The 21,347-nt window shown below is 46.6% G+C and overlaps 1 protein-coding gene across 2 annotated transcripts in view; it reads right to left on the bottom strand.

The window, feature by feature from the left end:
- NCK2 (NCK adaptor protein 2) overlaps positions 1–21,347 on the bottom strand; it is a 154,200-nt gene that overhangs the window by 7,662 nt on the left and 125,191 nt on the right. For both annotated transcript variants that reach the window (XM_059406374.1, XM_059406373.1), the window contains exon 4: positions 11,369–12,090. In XM_059406374.1, the coding sequence (XP_059262357.1) occupies positions 11,369–12,090 (722 nt within the window). The remainder of the gene's footprint in view (positions 1–11,368; positions 12,091–21,347) is intronic.

The following is a 21,347-nucleotide window of genomic DNA, read 5'->3' as shown; positions in this document are numbered from 1 at the left end:
TGTCATGTCTCTTCACCAAATGTTCTAAATCAGACCATGTCTTCTTATTCTCTCCTTCTCTCTGACTGTCCTTAAATGAGTGACATTTTTCTTTTCTATTATCACACTTTTGAACCACAGATTATGAAGAATTATCAGTTAGGATAAGCCATTCATTCTCCCCATCCCCTTTTTTAGGAAGTCGTTTTCCAAGTGGAACAGGAAAACAATTACTAGATTAGGAGAAAATCAACCTCTCTCAGGGCTTTTACATATATATATATATATATACTTTTGCTTAGGTTTTAGGTCCCTATTTCAATACAATCCCTCTAAGTACTAGAACTTGATTTAACCCCACACATCCACACTGGGGTCAGAGCAGGTGTTCAATAAATGAACTGACTTATGAATTTCCCATTCTGACCATCTCTTCCAGTCTTCATTCCTTTAGGTAATTTTTACATCTCACCTTTTTATAATTTCTGCTCACAAGTGACCACTTTTAGAAAAGACAATGAAAGAACACCCTCTTTGACATTACTTCTACAGCTTCATCAACTTGATCCACTGTTTCAAATACTTGCTGTAAAGCACCTTTTCATTTTTATAAAACAGATACCCTGGTCAAATATTTCTCTCCTTTCCTCAAGATTTAATCACTATTTTCTCACTGATGGGGAAAAAATGGATGCTGAGAACAGTCCGTAATGTCCTTTATTTCTTCTTCCGTCCCTGATAGCTTAAGTAGTAATATGATTTTCTTTTAAGCACATGGCTGGGAAGAAATAACAGGGGAGGATGGGAACTTGCTCCCTGGCAGTAATTCTTAAAACTTCTTTTTCATTTTGGAGAGTGGAAATGTCATCTGTGTGGTTTGTTAAGCCTCCTAGGTAGGCTCTGGACCGAGTTCCGGTCATGCTGGTTTTTGAACATCAATAATTTATGCGTATATTCAACACTCCCTCTACTTCCAAATCCAGGTCACCCTGTTGGTTTCTTATCAATGGCCGCATCATTCTTTCCTTTTATTTGGTAAATGGATCTCTTTTATTCTTCTTCAAGGAAGGTACTCTGTCCAGAGAAGCAGTTCCTTGATCAAAACAAATCTGAGAACCAATGGATTAGAGGCAAATTCTATTCCACTGATCTTCCACTGATCAATACTCTCTCTGTTCTTATCTCAAAAAAGCTGCCTTTTGGTTTTATCATTCTGCTAGATCACCTGCCCAGGTTGTCCAATACGGCCTTCGTTTAATCAAAATTGACTCACTGTCTATACTTAGGCCACTAGCTGTCAACTGATACTACTCTCTTTGTTTCTCCATCGATTATCTCTTTGCTGGCATTTTCTCTTCCTCTATAAATGTGTCTTTGAAATATTTACTTCACAGGCCTGAGGCCATCCCATACGTGACATGATCAAGCATTCTCATTCTCTTTTGAAATAAACTCTTTTACAGAACTCAGTCATCAACCACAGAATGGTCTACTAATCTTTAAATAACAGTGTTTAGGGTCCACTTTCAAGTTAGTGTGTGCATGTGTGTTTATCCTTCCCTGCCTCCCAAAACACATTTCCTAGAGTTAAATGTAACTATTTCAGAGGCTGAACTTTCAGAATATTGTCCTTGTTACTCCTCGTCTTTTTGCCACGTCAAGCCGAGTGTAAATGGTCAACAATAAATGATATTCAGCGATTCATCTTACCATATAACACAATGCTGCTCAAAAGGGCTGGAACCAATTTCTGATGCCACAGTCCAGTGGTTCCCAAATCACTGGGAGAGCCTATCCACACAGAAGGCATGTGGCTCCATCCCAGAGACTCAGATTTGGCAGGTCTGGGGTGAGGTCTGATCATCTGCATTTCTGGCAAGTTCCCTGGTGACACTAATGCTTGTGCAGCAACCACACTTGGGAGAATGACTGCTGCCAAGCTAAGGAAAATTTTACATGTGTCTTCTCCTGTTTGTTTGCCGACCTACGCATGCTTGATTCTGTCATACTTCCCATGACTGTAATCTAGTGGGAACTTTCAAAAAGGTGAAACACAACACAGTAAGGAAGAAGGGGGTGAGCAGGCCAGTTTGTACACAATTCCACCTGTAATGACAACCTGCGGACCTCATTCATAATGAACCGCTTTCAATGTCGCAAACTTCACAGGGCTATCTATTTTGTTATTCTCCCTGGCTCTTGCCATCCCACGGAGGTAAGGGGGAGGAGCTGCTTAGTACTAGTACCATGAGAAACATCCCCAAAGAAGCAAACAGTGAAGCTGAGATTAAGAGGTTATGTGCTGATGCAAATAAAAACCACAGTGAGCTGTCACTTCACACCCATTGGGATGGTTATCGTGAAAAACGAAAACCAAAAAAACAGAAAGTAACAACTGCTGGCGTGAATGTGGAGAAACCCTATGCACCACCCATGGGAACGTGCTATGTGCCGCTGCTGTGACTGACAGAGGGCAGGTCCTCAAAAAATTAACCAGTGAATTACCATTTCATCCAGCCACTCCACTTCAGGGCATACATCTACAAACACTGAAGTCTGGGATCCGAAAAGGTATTTGCACACCCATGTTCACAGCAGCATTACGCACAACAGCCAAAAGGTGGAAACCCCAACCAACTGTCCATCAACAGATGAATGGATAAGCAAAATGTGGTCTGGGCATACGACAAAAGCCCATTCAGCCTTAAAAAAGGAAGGACATCCTCTCACTGGCTACAACACGGATGAACCCTGAGAACATGATGTTACATGAAATAAACCAGGCACAAAAGGGAAAATCCTGTATGATTCCACCCCAGTAAGGAGCTTAGAGTGGTTGGATTCATGGAGACAGAAAGCAGAAAGTCACCAGGGGCTGGGAGAAGAGGGAAACGGGTGGTATTTAATGAGGATAAAATCCCAAGCAGGGAAGCTGAAAAAGTTTTGGACATGGATGGTAATGATGACTGCACAATAATGCAAATATCCATGATGCCATTGAACTTGAAGATGGTTAAAACTGTAACTTCTGTATTATGTACAATTTGCCACTATAAAAAGTACCAACCAACCAAACAAACAACAAAAAAACTTCTCTTAAAGTTTCTGTGGGGCCTAAAAAACTGTGAAATTCCGGTGGAAATATGAGGCATGTGACAAAGGGAGCCAAGGCATCGGGATGGGCAAGGACATATGCTCCTCCTGCCATGGACGTTAACTTGCAGTAGTTTGGCTAAGCAGTCACCGGCTGCAGGAGCGCTGGGGGCGGGCTGAGGAAGTGGCGGGGTCCAGTGCATCCCCTCCTAATGAGGGCACAGCAGTGGTATGCAACATTTCCCTCAGATCACCTGAAACACCTGGTGACCCTAGTTAGCTGGTTTTCTGAGAGAAGTGTGGGATATGGGGGGTGACCACATGTGGCAGTTGGGAGACAGGGCTCAGACTCACCTCCTGATCCAAAAATGCATGCTTTCCTTTGGCTTGGGGTCAGGCAACAATCATCCCTAAACTTTACTTTTTCCTATGAATCACTTTTTTCTCGATTTTCCGAAAATGCTACCATGATACTACCTTGCTTTGGCTGGGACACCTGCTGGTCCACCTCAGAATATCTGAATGTTGGAAGTATTTGTGAGATACCCTAGAAACCATGTGCGCTGGGCATATACCTGTCTTGCACACATCTTGAGACCAATGTATACACTTCTTGCAGAATTCCTTCTATAGGAAGGAATTCCTTCCTTGCAAAGGAAGAGTCTTCTCAGGACACCTGGTGAAGACCCCTGGCAGGCAGGCCAGGGTCCTCAGTTTAAGGAGAGAAGACATGTGAGACTGCAGGTTGCTGTTTACCATGTGTCAACGAGAGCCGGATTTCGATGTTTCTTTGTCTGTCCTGGTTCCTCCAATCTTGAAAGCTGGAGATGGTACAGGTGATCTTCCTTCACCAGCAGAGAAAACACATCTGCGGCAAGCAGCACAGCTTTGGGCTGGCAAGTGGGCACCGGCCTGGGCCAGCAGCCTCACGTGCCCCTAGCTCTGTGTCTATGCACGTGTGTGTGTGTGTTGTGAGAAACAAAACAAAACTGCCCAGTTCACAGAGGTCCTAATACTTTCTATGGTTTTCTTTCACTGCTCATTCAGTGGCATGATCGTCAAGTTACTGGGAGGTCAGCCTAACTTCTACCTCCTACAGAAACCACATGGAAGCCTCGGTCCAGAAGATAAATATATTTAGCTATTTCTGTAGCCACAGCTAAAAATTCGATAAAAACAAAAACAAAAACAGGGGCGCCTGGGTGGCTCAGTGGGTTAAAGCCTTTGCCTTCGGCTCAGGTCATAATCCCAGGGTCCTGGGATCGAGCCCCGCATCGGGCTCTCTGCTTAGTAGGCTCTCTCTGCCTACTTGTGATCTCTGTCTGTCAAATAATAAAAAATCTTTAAAAAAATTATTAGAAAATAAAAATAAAACAAAAACAAAAACAAAAACCAACGCAGAGGCTTACACTGGTACTGCATGTGTTTGCCACATAAGCCTTTCTAACAGATTAAGGGCTAAGAACTTCCTTCACCCAGTTTTTAAAAATTTCCATTACATTGTGAAATGTTTTTGGAGAAAACCATTTCTTACAGGTACTGGTGATTTTCTATGAGAGCAATAGAAATATTTAGAAAAATGGTAGTTCATGGTCTAGGAAATTTTTATGAAAATCTTTCTGAATACTGTTATGGATCAATTGTTGACTTGGACCTATTTTTTTGTTTTACTTTGAAAGACTTGTTCTTCAATTGGCAGTGGTTACTGGATGACCACTTCTCTTTTCATTATGTCTGCAGGCCTCAACAGAGGGTGTCTGGACCACCCTCGTGGCAGCAAAAAATACGCCAGAGGCCACAGTTCGGAGTCCAGCAACGCATTTAAGCACAACCCCGGGAGAACACAGGCACAGACAGAGAACTTCAGAATCTCTAGCTCTCAGCACTTGTTGGCTGCTGATTCCCATACTGAATCTATTACACACTTTCGGGATAATTAATTTGTTGGTTAATGCAAAGAGTGTTTCTTAGAATCCCACCAAAGCAGTGGGATTCAATGGCCAACAACATGACACAGTACAAACTCTCTGTGCTGACCTGGCCTTCACAGGGGCCAGCACAGCCATGTTCAGGGGCAAAGTCACCCGAGTGTAAGAATGCCCTGTGACCCAGGAGTATGTAAGGAGCACATGGCCCAGGCCTGCAGGTCAGGAAAGACTCTGCAGGAGCAAAGGTGGCTGGAATGAGACTTGAAGGACATGCATACATTCCACTGGTGAGGGGCACAGGGGAGGTGAACTGCATTCTAGATTTTTCTAGGCCTGTATAAAGGTCTGGAGGCAGAGACAGCCCACTCCAAGAACCCAACAGCAGGAAGCGCAAGGAGGGAAACTTGCACAATAGGACCTGGAGAGACACCAGGCATAAACAGAAGAGGCCACTCAGCAACTCTCAGCTCACAAAGGGGAGGAGAGTGGCTCTGCGCAGCCTCACTGCCCTAGTCCACTGGCCTAACAGGGCCCCCCTGGCGAACCTTCACCTGTTTCCTTTACATTACACGTCACCAGTTAGCTGAGTTTGGGGTAACAGACTACTCTTCCTTTTCAACATTAATCTCCCTCCAAAAACAAATCAATGGATTCAGAACTATTTACTTTTATTTGCAACAAAGCAGAAATCAGACTCCATTTAAAGCCCTTCATCATAAATAATGGTATTCTAAGATTCTCGGGTGCTTTCTGTGTTACTGATGGGCTAATTTATTTTGCCTACTGGTTACATGCAATTCTATCGGTAGTCTGCAAAGACACAAGCAGAGCACTCAGAGAACCAGTCCATTCCCCTCCTCCCAGGAAGAACCCCCTCCTCCGGGGATGAACGGGGAGCCAGGCCTTGAACAAAGGCCAAGGGCTCAGTATAGGGTTGGGTTCTGAAAAAAATCACAAGGATACCCTGGGACACTTGTGACTGATCAATATTTCAAGAACTAGCTTTAAATAAGACTCTAGCCTTTTTCACAGATGCATGAGTTTGATGATTTGTCTGAAGGTAAATACGGAGGGGCGTGCTGGAGCTGAAGAGGCTCAGGGCCATCTGGGAGGCGGGTCAGCGAGACAGGTGATGAGGAGTGAACTCTTGGAAAAGCAGCCACCCTAAGTGATGCTTTGGGTCCTTGCAGTTTTAAAAATGTGATATATTTCAAGTGAGACATACTATAAAAAAAAAAAATACAGGCTTAAAGCTTCCATTCAGTACTGTTTTCTCAATGGAAAGATACATGTAGGCACGGCTCTTCCTTAACATTAACCCAAACCTGAGAAGGCATCTAGAGATCATGGCCCCAGACCATGGATTTAAGAAAGCTCGTGAGTATCACTGTTGTAAGGAACTCACTCCGTGGGTCCCCCCTCTCTGAGCTGCTAGGAAGCAGGGTTCACTCTGCTCTGACGACTGCCCTCTTTCCCACTCTGAGACACAGAGCAAAGGCCATCCTAAACAGCTGAAAAAAAAAACCACATAAAGCACTTTAGAAGCTGAATTCCACTCAACAGAAAGCCAACAGTTCTACCTGAGGAAAACTTTAGAAGAGATAAATGTTCAACTTTGAGCATGTTTATAGTTCTTGCAAATGTAGAATTAAGCAAATGTAGTATTTCAACAGCTAATGTAAATGTGTCTGAAACCATTCAGGTTACAATAATCATTCTCAAAGTGTGGTCCTCAGTTCAGTAGCATCAGCATCAGTATCACTGAGGAATGTGCTAAGAAATGCAATTTCTCGAGCTCCAGATCTTCCAGGAGTCACGGTAAGGGAGTCACAGTCAGGAACGTTAGGGGTGGGACCCCATGGTCTCTATCTTACCAGCCCTCAGAGAGATGTTGGCCTGTGGGACAGTGTAAGCATCAGTGATCTAGAGAGGCAAAGGGATGACATCACCCCAAAACAGAGTTTTGGCAATAAAATTATGATTTCTAGAAGAAATAAAATTTGAATACTATAACAAGGAACTATACTAATTCCTTCCTTCTGTTCCTCTCTGGCCAGATAATCTTAATGGATGGATGGAGATAGATAAATATAATTTTTTTTTTTCAAAAAGAGCAAGGAATGAACACATGACTGTTCATGTGGTCACCGCACACATTACGTGATCTTTAGCAAAAGGTTGTTTTTCTCCATCAGAAACAAACGCTGTGGATGATCAGCAATTAGTTTCCAAAACCCACTGTGAAACATACCATACACATGTGGAAGAAGGAGCTCTCGCCAGGATTTCTTAAGTCCGGCATAGGAGAAGGGCTCCCTAAGCCACGGGTGGGTGCTGCACGGCTAGTCTCCTCGGCAGACCGCATCATAGGCGTAAGCTGTCTCTTTCCAAATAATGGCTTCAAGGAGGGAGGATGGAGCTCCTGTAAAGCTAAGTTACTGACAACTTCCAGAGCTTCCCAGAATGCCCGCTGCTGGTTTTTCCTAACGGTGAGCACGGCTTTCCAACCCTATCCGCAGAGTACAAATACATGCGGGCAAATGCATCAGGATGTCTGGTGAGCGCACAGAGGACAGGCAGGAACTTGGAATTCTCTAGACTTCATGAGCTATGGATTCGCAGGTGCATGCAGGGAATCTGAACATGGGGGTTAAGAAACAGTGCTGTTTTCACCCTGAGCTGCTAAGAGAAATGATAATTATGGGGCTGAGAGGAAGGGAGAGAATACGGTAGAAACGGAGGGTAGGTATTGAGATTTGGGACAGGAAAGGGCGCCCAAATAGGATCCTTTGGTTGGTCTTGTTCATTCCTTGATAAAACATGCCTGACAGCTCTGATAACACCCAGGACATCACTCACACGGGCAAGTCCAGGATGTGGTAAGGTTTGTACTTATTTTTCCAAAACAGGCGCTCCTCCTCCCTTAAATGCACGCATGTCCTAGGCAACTCTATTGGTAGTCTGCAAAGACGCAGTGTTAGGTGTATTTTTATTTTTCAAAACAGGGAAATACTGAGTATTTTTAAATGCACGATAACTTCAAGCAAGCGCCTCGATTATTTATAGCAGAATCCCTCAGGAGATCTTAAGGAGGCCTATCTGGAAGAAAAGCTCTGAAAATGCTGCTGAGCTCCCGCAGAAGCCAGGTGTCCTGTGGTGACCTCAATCAGAGGAAAGTCCCATGCCCAAAGATGGCGAGAGAGAAGGGAAGTGAAACAAAGATGTCCCTGCATCCCATCAGAAGCCTTTCCGACCCCGGCAGGACACGATGTTCTGTTAGATTACAGCGGCTATGTCAAAGGCTCACATCGGTCTGTGGTGGCTCTGAAAGCCAGGCTCATCTCAGAAGTGCCCAAGTGAATAGCAAAGGAGACAAAGGATAAGAGAGCGTTGGGAGACAGGACAGGCAAAGAGGCAAGGCAGAGGCAGACAGGAGATGGTGGAAAATGAATAAGGAATGATCTGTCCACCTGTCCAACCATAAAGTTCCTCAACAGCCTCAGAGGAGCCCGGTGGGAGTAGGAAAAGCAGACCTAGGTCTGCTGTTGGGAAAAATACAGCAGCATGCCTTGGAGACCCCCAGAACATCCCTTTGGCACAAGGCAGGCATCCCAACAGGGAAAATGCCATGTGTGAAGGCAAAAGCCACTAGTACGGGCAGCCCTGCACACCGTCACAGCCCTGCACATTGGGTCATGTGGTCCTCTTCAGCCCGAGCTGGTGCTAGAGAGGGTGCAGGGCTGATGGGGGGTCCTCTCCTGCCTCCATTCTCCTGGAATCACACCATTAGTGTGCCACAGCTCACTTTTCTAAGTTAAGACAAAATGCAAAAAATCAGGAGAGTGTCCTATAAAAATGGTTAAAATACAGTTTTAATAATTAACATTTCAGTTATTTAGAAAGTCAACATATTCTCTCATAATCTGAGACAAACAAGCCACGGGAGCTTATTCAAGTGCTAAGACAGAACCCAGGTGAAGAAAGCTCAGGCATACCTTGGGAATACTCTATAGACCATAGCAAAGAAGAAAATTTCACAAGAAAACAAATCAGATGAATTCTGTGATTTCTCAGTGTGTATGAAAGTTACGTTTACACTATCCTGTAGTCCATTAAGTGTGCGATAGCATTACGTTTAAAAAATAATGCACACATCTCAACTAAAAAAAACTTCATGGATAATAAACACTAGCCAACACCCGAACTTTCAGGAAGTCAAAAATCTCTGATCACAGATCACCATAACAAATATAAACATGAGGAAAAAGTATCAAATACTGTGAGAATTATCAAGACGGGACAGGGACACAATGTGAGCAAATGCTGGTGGAAATCGGTGCCAGTCAGACTTGCTCACCACGGGGCTGCTGCAAACCTCCAGTTTGCGAAAAACACACACGAGCAAAGCGCAGTGAGAAGGGGGAGGCCTGTGTCCCCCCATCCACCGGGATCTGGTCTCTGAGTTCAGACAGTGACCCCCACCGAATATGTGTTTCTTATGGAAATGTAGTAGGAGGTCTGCCCTGAGGCCAGCAGTCAGGAGGGCACTTTTCTCATCTCCCTCGCCCCAAGCCCTAGATAGGAAGAACAGTGAATGAGGCTAAGGTCTCCGCACCGCAGGGCTGCTTTGACCCCTCTCCATTCTTAAAAGTGTCTTCAAACTCAAAAATTATTATTTTTTAAAAAAGTAATCTCTACATCCAACGTGGGGCTTGAACATACAACCCCAAGGTCAAGACTCACACGTTCCACCAACTGGACCAGTCAGGGGCCTCTCAAATTCCAAATCTCTAAATCAAGTTTATACTTCCTGACTCAGGATTATAGTTATCCCTTAGGCACTCTGGACCAACCACCTTCTACCATAATTGGTTTTCCAGTGATTCCTCTAAGTTTCTGCTCAAGAGTTAAACGTGCAACATACTTCATCCTCCTAAGCCTCCAGCATGATCTGAAGGCAGCTCTGTGCAGAGCTTACGTCACGTGAGAACGATTCGATCTGATGTCTTGCCAGCAACGATAAGCTCTGGCGGCTGGATAAGAAAATCACAGAGTTCAGATTTCAGAGGGAGTTAATATCCAGGCCTGGGGTGCTTGCCTCAGCACATCTAAGGCGGCTGCCAACGCCGTGACCTGCTGACACGGCGAGGGGTCCAGTAGCCACCACCATGATGCTCCTCCTGCCTTGAAGAACACATCGCAGGTGCCTCTCTCTCAGAGAAGGAAAAACATTTCCATGGCCTCGAGTTCCTCGCAGATCCTTCTGCAAGAGTCTTAAATATGCACTGACTGATGGCGCTATCAGCCTTCCCAGAGGACCCCAATTACAGTACAGATTACATATTTCCTAGTCTTGTAGTTTGCATTTTAAAAATTAAACTGAAACCTGCCAGAACCGACACAAAATAATTGCAATGCACTCTATCTACAGCACTCTTGTTTCGGGGGAATCTTATTATATGGAAGGTGCATCTTTAAAGGGATCAACAAAACCGGTTGGGTTGAGTATTTCCACAATGTTTACACATGAAAAGGTTACCTTGCGTGACACTGGCCCTGTTCTTCCAGACAGGCTCAGCCTCGTACCCAAAACACAAACCCCAGATCTGTCAACCGACTGCTAGAAGAGGATCTGCTATGAGGCAAGCGGCCTCCTACCTCTGATTCAGTTCACACACGCAAACTCTGCTCTCTTAAGCCCTGTCTTCTTCTTTTCAATTCCATTCATAAGTGCTTTAAAAGCTTTCGGGAGATGAACTCCGCGATGCTGCCTGCAGCAGAGATGACCATAGGATTGTATGGTTTCAAAAGGAAAACCAACCAATGCACAAAGGCTGGGTCAGAACCCAGGTGCCCCGCCCGCTGAGAGCAGCAGACATGCCTCGGACCCAGAGAGGAAACAAAGTCAACCACCAGGGCTGCGGTCAGCAGGGAGTGGGCTCATGAACAGAATGGGAAGCCTAGAGAGAAAAACGATGTCTGAGTCTGTAGAACATTAAAGGGGTAATCTCTGTAGAGCAGCCAAACCACCTTCAGGAGCTACAAAGCCACCTTCCTTACCATCCCATCTGCAAGAGTACGTCTGCAGGACAATGACGACCACTGTCCCCAGCTGGGTTCCCATCCCCACGGAAGACATAGTCTATTACAAGGCAGCAACCTTACATGGGTTTACAGGCAAATTGTATTTCCTGAGCTTAACTGGAGCCCCAGATATGGGGGGGCTCTAGGCTACCTGGAGCTATAGATGTGCTCTGGCTATGGGCCTTATATGGACAGGGAAGGGAGCTGACCAGCACGGGGCATGATGTACCCATGGAGATGAGTACACTGCAGCCACCAGGCCTCTGCCACCCCGGGGCACTTACCGAAGACTCGCTGTCCCTAATGAGGAAGTCGCCCTCGACGCCCCGCTCGTTGAGGGCGCACTCGGCCTGGTGCCGTGTCACGTTCCCGTAGTACCACTCTCGGCCCGCGAAGCGCCCGCTGCACGCAGGGCCCGCATAGCTTATCTGCGGCGCGTGCGAGGGATGTAGGGCAGCCCCGTCGCTTAGGACCACTACGTAGTTTTTGGGGACCAGGCCGACCTGCCCCCGGGCGTTTTTGCACTTCCACCACTCAGGGTCATTCTCGGGCTTCTCTATCACCTCCATGGTCTCCCCCTTCTCAAAATTGAGCTCCTCCTCGGTGACCGAGCTGAAGGGGTACAGTGTCTGCACCACATGCAGGACCCGGGCGCCCTGGCCGTTGCTCATGGAGGCACCTTTCCGCAGGCTCAGGAAGCTGGGAGACTCGGCAGCCGCTTCATCCATCTCCTCTAGGACATAGTTAGAGGGAAACCAGCCAATCTGCCCATTGTAGCTGCCTCGCCACCAGCCATCGCTGCACTTCTCCATGACGGTGACGCGCGACCCCTTCACCAGGGACAGCTCGTCCTCTCGTTCCGCCACATAGGCGAACTTGACAAAGGCGGGGATGTTGAGGTCATAGATGCGGTCGGCGCCGCCCCCATTGGCAGGGTACTCGGCATCCGTGCTGGGTGTCGGGGACGCGTCCCGTGCGCTCGTCTTCCTCTTGGTCTTGCCGAGGCCTGCAGAGACACAGCAAGGGCTCAGTGGGCACGCACGGGGCATCCCTGGTGCTCAGACATGCCTTCCCCAACCCTCTGACACACCGGGGCGGGGGTGGGGGGCAGGAGGTAGACAAAGCCACCACGGGCACACCCTGCAGCCAACAAAGGGAGGTGCAGCTAGAGTGCACCTTTGCAAAAGCTGGGGATTCCTACACCTCCCCTCTCTCACTCACTTGGGAAAGATTGTCAGAGTACTAGCAACGCAAAAAGATTACAAAAGAGCAGAGAGCTAGCTTCCTTTGGAAGTATGCTACTTTTTAGAAAATTCCTGTGACCCTCTTAGAGAAAAATAAGGTAGAGTTGCTTAGATAGGATGTCTTTGACCTTTGTACACACTGGGAAGTTGGACTGATAAGCTCAGACCTGCTCTAAGTCTAGGACTGGTCAGAGCTGCTTGCCTAGCTCCCACCTCGCCAACCCAACGCCTGTGCCACTTCGGGGACACTTTGGGCCCTCTGAGAGCTGTCTGGCAGACTGGCCCCACTGGGTGCAACCAATACCCTCCTCCTCCTCCTTCTCTCGTCTTCCTGCAATTCTGTCCTTTCAAAACAAGAGACTCATTTCCCACATGTTGTGATGAACCAATTAGGAAAAAATTAGTTCATCTGTTAAGCCTAAGGCAGAATTTCTCATGTGGTGATTCAAAATCCACTAGTGGATCATAAAACCAATTTAATGGGTTGTGACCGTCTTGTTCGTGTGTGTTGAGTTGTTTGGGTTTTCTTCAAGGGAATAAGAAAATCTCAAAGTGTATCAAGCAGGGTCTGAAGCTTCAGATACGTAAGGGAGTGAGTACTGAGTTGCATTGGGAAACTTACTTCCTCCTGTGCAAGGGGAAAACAGTGTGAAAAGCTCTAAGGTAAAAGTGTTTCAGCCCTGGTAGAACATAGAGAATTCCGGAACCTTCTTGAGAAGTGAGCCTAGGGGAGGAAGTTACATCGGCACTCAGAGCCACGGGGCCACTAGCCTCGCAGGGCAGGCAGACTCCCCAGCTTTGCCTGATAGACAGCAGCCCACCCATCAGCTCCACAACACCTCCTAACTTGTCAATGTGGGGATTTTGATGGTATGGAAACTAACCATTTACAGATACCCACCCCCACAAATGACACCAAAGCACTTTTATGGGTGGAGCTTGTACCTCTCATTTTTTTCCTTTAAATGGAGTAAAGACAGAATGATCCCTTGTTGAGCAGGCAGGAGTTCAAGAGGAACAGAATGTTGCCTTATGACCACTGTCTACTGTGGGGTGTTGAGCACCACCTCCTGGACCAGCACCCCCACACTTCAAGGCTCAGCTGCCCCACATTTAGTGCCAGCAGTAGGGTCTGGCCACTATAAGGCCCTTGGATAGCACGCACGAGGTGACAGCCCAGCAACATGAAGGGATCATTCACAAGGCTTTCACGCAGACATACCAATTCTTTAGTGAATGGCTTCAGCAGACTTTTCTTTTCTTTCTTTCTTTTTTTTAAAAATATACAACATTTTATTTAAACATGTAGGAAATACGAACGTAAACCAGGTATGAAACCAAGTTATGATTTTAGACTTCCACTTACAAGTTAACTCACTTTACATGAAAACATGAACCTCTAAATCTTCAAATGAATCTTTCATGTGATTTCAAACCTATGTGAGATTCACTAGCTCCAGAATCTAGAAGGCAGACCATTCAAGAAAGTACGCTTCTGTCTAGAAGGCTCAGCATCAGGGTATTCTGAGCCTCATCAAGGAGTTGGCATGCTAAGGCAGCAATGGCCAGGCAGAAGAAAATTTCTACTGGTAACAAGACTTTAAGAAATAATATTTACAAATAACTTTTTTTTAAAAAAATTTATTTGAGAGAGTGTGTGGGGGTGTGTGTGTGTGTGTGAGGGGAGGGACAGATGGAAAGAATCTTCAAGCAGATTCCCTGCTGAGCACAGAACCCAGTGCGGGGCTCGATCTCATGACCCTGAGATCATGACCTGAGCCGAAACCAAGATGCTTAATCAGATGCTTAATCGGCTGAGCCACCTACGTGCTCTTACAAATAACCTTTTTTTTTTTTTTAAGATTTTATTTATTTATTTGACAGAGAGATGGCAAGTAGGCAGAGAGGCAGGCAAAGAAGGTGGGGGGGGGGGAGCAGGCAGGCTCCCTGCTGAGCAGAGCCCCCGATGCGGGGCTCGATCCAGGGACCCTGAGATCATGACCTGAGCTGAAGGCAGAGGCTTAATCCACTGAGCACCCAGGTGCCCCCCCCCACAGATAACTTTCTAATAGACCTTTTCAAATTTGTGAGTAATGAAAGCTACTTGAGAAAACACCTACAGAAGAGCAGGATTTAGAATATTTATTGGCACAAAAAGGTGTCAAGATCAGGAGAAAAGCCAGCATTAGACCTTAGATCTCATGATACATTGTTGAAGCCACCTTATGACCGACTTATGAGCTTGTGACTTTGCTGACTCTTCAAGCAAAAAATAATTACTTTAGCCACTGAGTTTTTACCAGGCACCTTCCTAGACTTTGGGGAGACCAAGAAAAACGAGACAGGCATGTTTCTTACCTGCATGGAGCTTAAATTTATCAAGACTGGAACATTCCGCATAGCAAGCACACCATGGAAAGTTAGACCTGTTTTACAGCTCTAATGTGATCCAGTCTTTGAGGCAACTCTCGAAGGGAAAGGGGGATATGGAATGCGGCAAAGAAACCGAAAGCCCGGCCCACAGGAGACTCCAAGCAGGCCACTTATTAGCCGTGTAGTCTTGGGTAAGTTACTCAGTGTGTGTCTTCATTCTCTTACCCATAAACTGTGGACAATAGTGGCACCATATTAGTGGGCTGGGGCTGCCATGACAGGGTACCCCACAGATCGTGGAGCTTAAACAGAAATCTATATTCTCACAGTTCTGGGGGCTAGTGAGACCTCCCTTGTTAGCTGGCAGGTGGCTGCCTTCTTGCTGTGTCTTTCCAATGGCTTCTCTTTGCTGCACGTCTGAGCCCTGATTTCCTCTTCTTACAGGACACCAGTGACATCAGACTTGGATCTACCCTAAAGACCTCGTTTTAACTCAGTGTCCTCTTTAAAGGCCCTTTACCAAGTCCGGTCACACACTGACATAACTGGTGGGTCAAGACGGAACATATCAATTCTAGGGGATATAATTCAGCCTCTAATAGGTAATAAATGCAGATTGTAATACAAGGCACATGAAGGACTCTGTGAATAACAATTACTGAGTGAGGGCCTTGCGTTTCTTTTTTCCCAAACAGGTATTCTACCGGGAGAGGGCCAAAGTCCTCTGAACAGTCTTGGCAACATGTTACCAACACCAGATGGCCACCAAAATAGAAAGCTCGCCTGGCGAGCTTTTGGCACCTGAGAAACATTATCGCTTGGGAGCAAGGTCACAGGCAGTTGCTGAGGCAGGGAAATTCAAGAGACAGATGTCTGGGAATAGGGAGGATGCTGGCCTTCCCTACATCTACATGATCTGAACACTCAGATCAACAGCCCTGCGACAAAGTGAGCATCCCTCTATTTCTACAGATGGGGAAACTGAGGCTGAGGGGATCAGGGAAATGGCCCAACACGTGCAGCCAGCGAAGTGGTGGGGACTCGTACACCAACAAAATCCTACTGAACCCGTAAGACCATGTGCTGTAAGACCCTGTACCGTGAGACCTATGGGAAATGTGTGAGGACTGCCAGCTGTCAGAAGTCCATCCTCACTTTCCATATCAAGCCTCCAAACCCTATGATAAGTGGTTCCTCTGGTCCTTGGGAAAGGAAATGACCCGTTGTCTCCAGGTGGAAGCAGGGCTGAGGTTCAGGGAGTGAAGATGTGGGGTTAGAAACATATCCCGAGTAAACATGAGGCCAACGGGCCACCGCCATGGGGCAGCTCGGAGATCTCAAAGGCTCAGAGGGAAATCTGTGAATGCAGAGGAGGCAGTGTGGTTCACAGACGTCTCATAGACGGCTGTGCTGCTGTGCCCGCCAGCCCCAACTCAACCCCCCCCCCCACAACCACGTGGTGTCCAGGCCCCAAGCAATCTCTCTCTCTAATTTAAAGGCAAATCTGTGGGACGCCTAGGTGGCTCAGTTGGTTGGACGACTGCCTTCGGCTCAGGTCATGATCCTGGAGTCCCAGGATCAAGTCCTGCATGGGGCTCCCGGCTCCACGGGGAGTCTGCTTCTCCCTCTGACCTTCTCCTCGCTCATGTTCTCTCTCACTGTCTGTCTCTCAAATAAATAAATAAAATCTTTAAAAAAAAAAAAAGGCAAATCTGTTAGGGATTTGGAGGCAGGGTGGGAATTCCATAGCCCCCCCCCCGCCACTTTCTCTGTGGCTATTTTCCCCACACATCTTCTGCTCTGTTTCTTCTTTCACTGAAGTCATACCACCTACTTCTCCCAGTTCTAGCAAAAGCACCTTGAACCCATCAATGTGTGTTTTTGATTTTCTAACAAAGACAATGTGATTTTTTTCTTTCTCCTAGAGTATTACATTTTTTCCTAGCAGGCGAGGCAAACCCTCACACTCTTTTGCAATGTCTCAGGCAATCTTTACCTACCATAAGTAAACAGTAACTAACCCCACAAGGCAGACCAGAAGTCCTCATTAACCAGTGTTTCTACTCATGCCCTCTCTGTGTGGTATTTTGCAAGAACACACTTTCCCACGGGGACTGCTCCTTTGGCCCAATCATGAATCCCTGGGATAGCCAGACTGCAGACAGGAAGAAGGACCCAAGAGCAGTACCCAGCCGCCCTACCTGGCCATACCCCTCCCCCTCCCTCACCCCCTTGGGTATGGGACCTGGTACAGGTGGGATACCAGGCAGTTCAGGACTGAAGACAGGGGACCTGAAGTGTGTGTGTGTGTGGGGGGGGGGCGGATACTGGTGTACTTTGGCAAGATCTGACATGACTTCAAATGATGGGCTTTTCTTTCTGTTCTCCTGTTAATCATTAAATCCAACTGCATGGATTTTATTTGGTGCCTGAGTGTTTTGGAGGCTTTGCTGTGCTGTGTTCTGGTGAATCGTATTATGGGTGAGAATATCTAGAACGGGACCGTCAGATAACCGTGATGGCTGGCATGCTGTATTGGGTGATGTCAAGTAACATTTTCTCGCCAAGTAATGGCTTTCTCTACGGCTTGTTCAATAATGTATACACTGCAACACCTTTGCACAGAGGAAAGAACAAAGGAGGAATGGAAATCATTGTGAAGAAAAAAAAAAAAAGATGTTTCATGTGACCCGTGCTCAGGAGCGACTGGGATTTTTAACTTCCCTATTAGAGATAAGGCTCTCAGAACAACTGGGGTCCCCTCCCCCCAGTCTCCTCCCCCCCACCCCCGGCAGCTCCAGGGTTCTCCTTGCTCCACCAGGGGTCCTGGGCAGGAGGGTGCTGGACAACAGGCTCCACATATGGAGATGGGTAAAAGTCTTGGAGAATCTGAACGCTGTCCGAGGACTCCAGACTGGACAGAAGTTAGCAGTCAGGCTGGAGAGAAGGGTGTGGACCCAGAAGCACAGGGCTGCCTGGGGGGGGGGGGGGGGGAATTACAGCAGGGAAGGATGTGAACAAGCTCCTCGGCAGAGCCCCCTCCCGCCACAGTTTGTTCCATGAGTTTTATCTGCATCTAGTAACAGTAATAAAACTATGATTTGAAGGGGCAAACAGGTGAGTTGGTTCCAAACATAAACCACTTTTCAGCTTTCGTGATGATTTTCTTACACCAAGCGCTGGGTCTTTAATCCTGAGTTACATTTTCATTGATGATAATGAGAACATTTTAACTTTTCTTGAATAAAATTACATACATTAAAGGTGGAGTTCTCATAAAAGCTTGAATATGTCATACATTATTAATGTTGCTGATTTTCAAGTCAAAATCGCTTAAATGCTCCTTTGAAGATAGATGTTCTAGTAGACGACTTCAAAATATGCTCTAAGTGTCACCTGCCAGCTGGAGCTCTGGAGATTCAACAAAATGTCAAACAAATAGGATAGTTCAAAAGTATATTCAAGTCAATTCATTTAAACATTGGGCATCCAAGTTTTAGGAGGTCTATGGTGAAGACATTTTACTTTCATTATTTATTGGATCTGCAACATACACCAGATTTAACTAGAAAACCTCCTTGTACCTAAAATGCCATTTACAATAAAGTCACTATTTGTGGGCATTTCCCCCTTTAGGATTAGAGCCTATAACAAGAGTCAACTGAAAGTTACAAAGAGCTTTTATTATTAAATGCTAAGGAGATCTGCCAAGGTTTGATTAGGGTACAACATGTCCAAAGTAACTTTTCTTATAAGATCGGAATATATTTAATGTTTGGCTTCTAAGAGCTTTTGGCGCTTTTATATGTGCATTTAATTTGCATCTGGTGTTTATGGCTACGTCAAAAGATTAGCTTGTACCAGTGCTGAAATTTATAATCAAAATATTTGCTATAAAAAGGGGAAAAAAACCTCTCAAATTTACTAAACTTCCGATGTTTCAAGGAGTGACCCATTAAAATCAATGCAGTGGTCTTCTGTTGCAGTTTTCAACTGTTGAGTATCCTTTATCCCTTTCCTTATTCCATAAGACTCCTCTTCTTGTGGCTTCAGCTGGGCCATCTGCACCCCACCAGGCCATCTGTGGGGGGACCCATGACCCAGATCTGCCACAGTTATGGGCGAGCACCAGCCCTAGCCACCTGGAGTTGCCCACGTTTATAGAAGTCTGAGAAATGAAGGGCTAAGCAGGGATGAGGCCCAGAATGAGAGAAAGAGCCCCTGGGTCCTACCATACTTCCCAATGATGTGAGCCACTGGATTCCCTTTTGAAATTTTCCTCTTCTTTTTGGTTTTTTTTTTTTTTTACCCTGTCTACTTTTGATTTGACTTTGTCACTTTAATAAAAAGTGCAGAAAAAACACAACCGCCTGTCCCTGCGCTTACTCCTCTCAGCCCACCTCCTTCAGTATGCCAAACTGTTGATTCCCACTTAGCAAAGTGCTATATTTCGGTGAGAATGTCAAAAAGAATACAGTCGTAGTTTGGGAGCACCCAGGTTTGGGTATGAGAGTGAGGGCAGGATGGCGGGGGTGTGGACCGCCGTTCCCACCATGTCACAGTTAACGGCTGGGCTGGTGTGCCTGCTCCTGAGGCCCAGAGTATCCTGGGTTGAAAATACTTACTGCAAGAGTCATCATGTGTGACATGGGGGTGGCCACAGACATCAGGCTTAACCAAACCACACCATCGAACCTCAATCTGATGGGGGCCTAGGGTATTTGACTTAGGATGGTCCCAAGTGAATCACTGTGGCTGGTATCTTTAGGTATGGCTCGTCAGAGAAACCCCAAAGACAGCTCCAGACGGGGGGAGGCTGTTCAGCCCAGCTTACTTTAGACGAGGCCAAATCTAAGTCAAAGGAGACTCAAGCGTAAATTCCTCATTCAGCTGATTCAGTGAGCATCTGTTCCTTTTGTCACACAGGTCACACAGAGGCTCAAACATGTCGCCAACTGCTGACCACAAAGGAGTTCCTGAGAGGAGAGGCAGCATGGGGGCAGAGGAGAAAGGCTGCAGAGGGCTGTGAGCCAGACGTGAAGGAGGCCGTGGGGCCACGCTACCGAGGCCCAGTGGGAGAGTGGGATGTAGGACGAGGCCAGAGGGCTGGGCCGTGCTGGGGCTAAGATGCGTACAGTGAAAGCTGGCAGAACTATGTCGGGCCAAGCAAAAATCTTGTCAACTTAAATCTCAGAATTCTGAGTGTCCCACTGGCAGAAAAAAATTCCACCTTCCCTTGAGACTCATTAAGAACCAGATAGACTGAAAGAAGCAGAAACAATAAGTTTCTAACCACTTGTGAGACAAAGGACTAAATGCATCCTTGGCACCTTTTGTATCTCTTTGGGCAATAGTTTTATTTGCAAAAAACCCCAGCGTTATCGTCATTGCTGTTGGGTGCCACAGTTCCCATCCACATGCCTAGTACAGTTTGACAACAGGGGAGCACCCATCCTTCTGACAGCCAGGCTGGCCTAGAAACAAAGGAGGCTAGAGCAGAAAGCTGGCCAGGGAACTTTCCTCCTCTAGGGGTTTGATAGCTTTCAAAAATGACAACAAGGTTCTTCCCAAAAGTTTAGTCAGTCTGTATCTCCACGGCCAGACTGCAGACAATATGACCTTGGGAAACACCATGGGCTTGTGGGCAGGACTCAAGGTCAGCGAGGAACAAGCTTTCTGTGGGCCTTTCCCCCACAGTAAGGCGACAGCTGATCCCAAACTCCTGGTCAGCACTAAGATCTGCAAACACTAAAATAAGGTCACGTCACCCCCACACGCGCCGTCGTACTCACCCACCTCGATTTCAGTGCCCACCTCCCCGTGCTGTATTTATCTCCTTGAGAAAGACTGTGTTTCATCCCATTGTAACCTCAGGGCGCGACAGCCAGTAAATGTTTGCTCAGTTAATAAGCTCTGCTTCCTATCTCACCACCAGGATTCCATAGGCACTGATCCGTCCTTCCGGACTGATCTCACCAATGACATACACCTATGTTGCCAGCAGTGTTAACACATTACTGAGAAGCAGACTGTTATCACAATTAGCAAACCTCCAACCCACGAAGGGGTAGGAACATGGGTAGATGGAAGGGGATGGCCCTACCCGAGGCAAACCCCCACTCTGCGGGCAGGGGTTGTCAGCCGAGGGAGGGACAGAGTGACTATTGGCCACCCCTCTGCCCAGGTGGTCGCTCTTCCAATGGGCAGCCTTCCCAGGAGCTAGCTGAGAGACAGGTGCCGGAGCAGAGGGCCCACCATCACGTGGGGCTATGCATCTGGGACTCTGAGCTGGAATTCCCTTCTTTGGGCATCAGAAAGCCTGTTCATGTGTTAGCAGGCAGGCAAAGAACACAGTCGAACATTTAAGCCTGGGGAAAAAAATCTTTTATGGTACAGGATTTTTCTATCTAATGTGAAAGCCGAATGGTAACACAGATGCCAATGAAAAGAATTTTTTTTACATTTTCATTATAATTTTTAATTAAAAATACATATTTAGTACCCCTCAACACCTACTCCCGACCCACGAGCACAAGCATTTCTGAATATGCAAAGGGGTGTACGAGACGTGGTGCGGCTCAGCTAGACAGGCTGCCACGTTACCGAGCGTGTTAATCCACTGGCAGAAACTCAGCACGCACGCAAG

Source organism: Mustela nigripes, chromosome 7 (genome assembly GCF_022355385.1).
Source record: "Mustela nigripes isolate SB6536 chromosome 7, MUSNIG.SB6536, whole genome shotgun sequence".
NCBI lineage: Eukaryota > Metazoa > Chordata > Mammalia > Carnivora > Mustelidae > Mustela > Mustela nigripes.
Note: the sequence above shows the minus strand (reverse complement) of the source record. Positions and strands in the feature narration are given on the sequence as shown.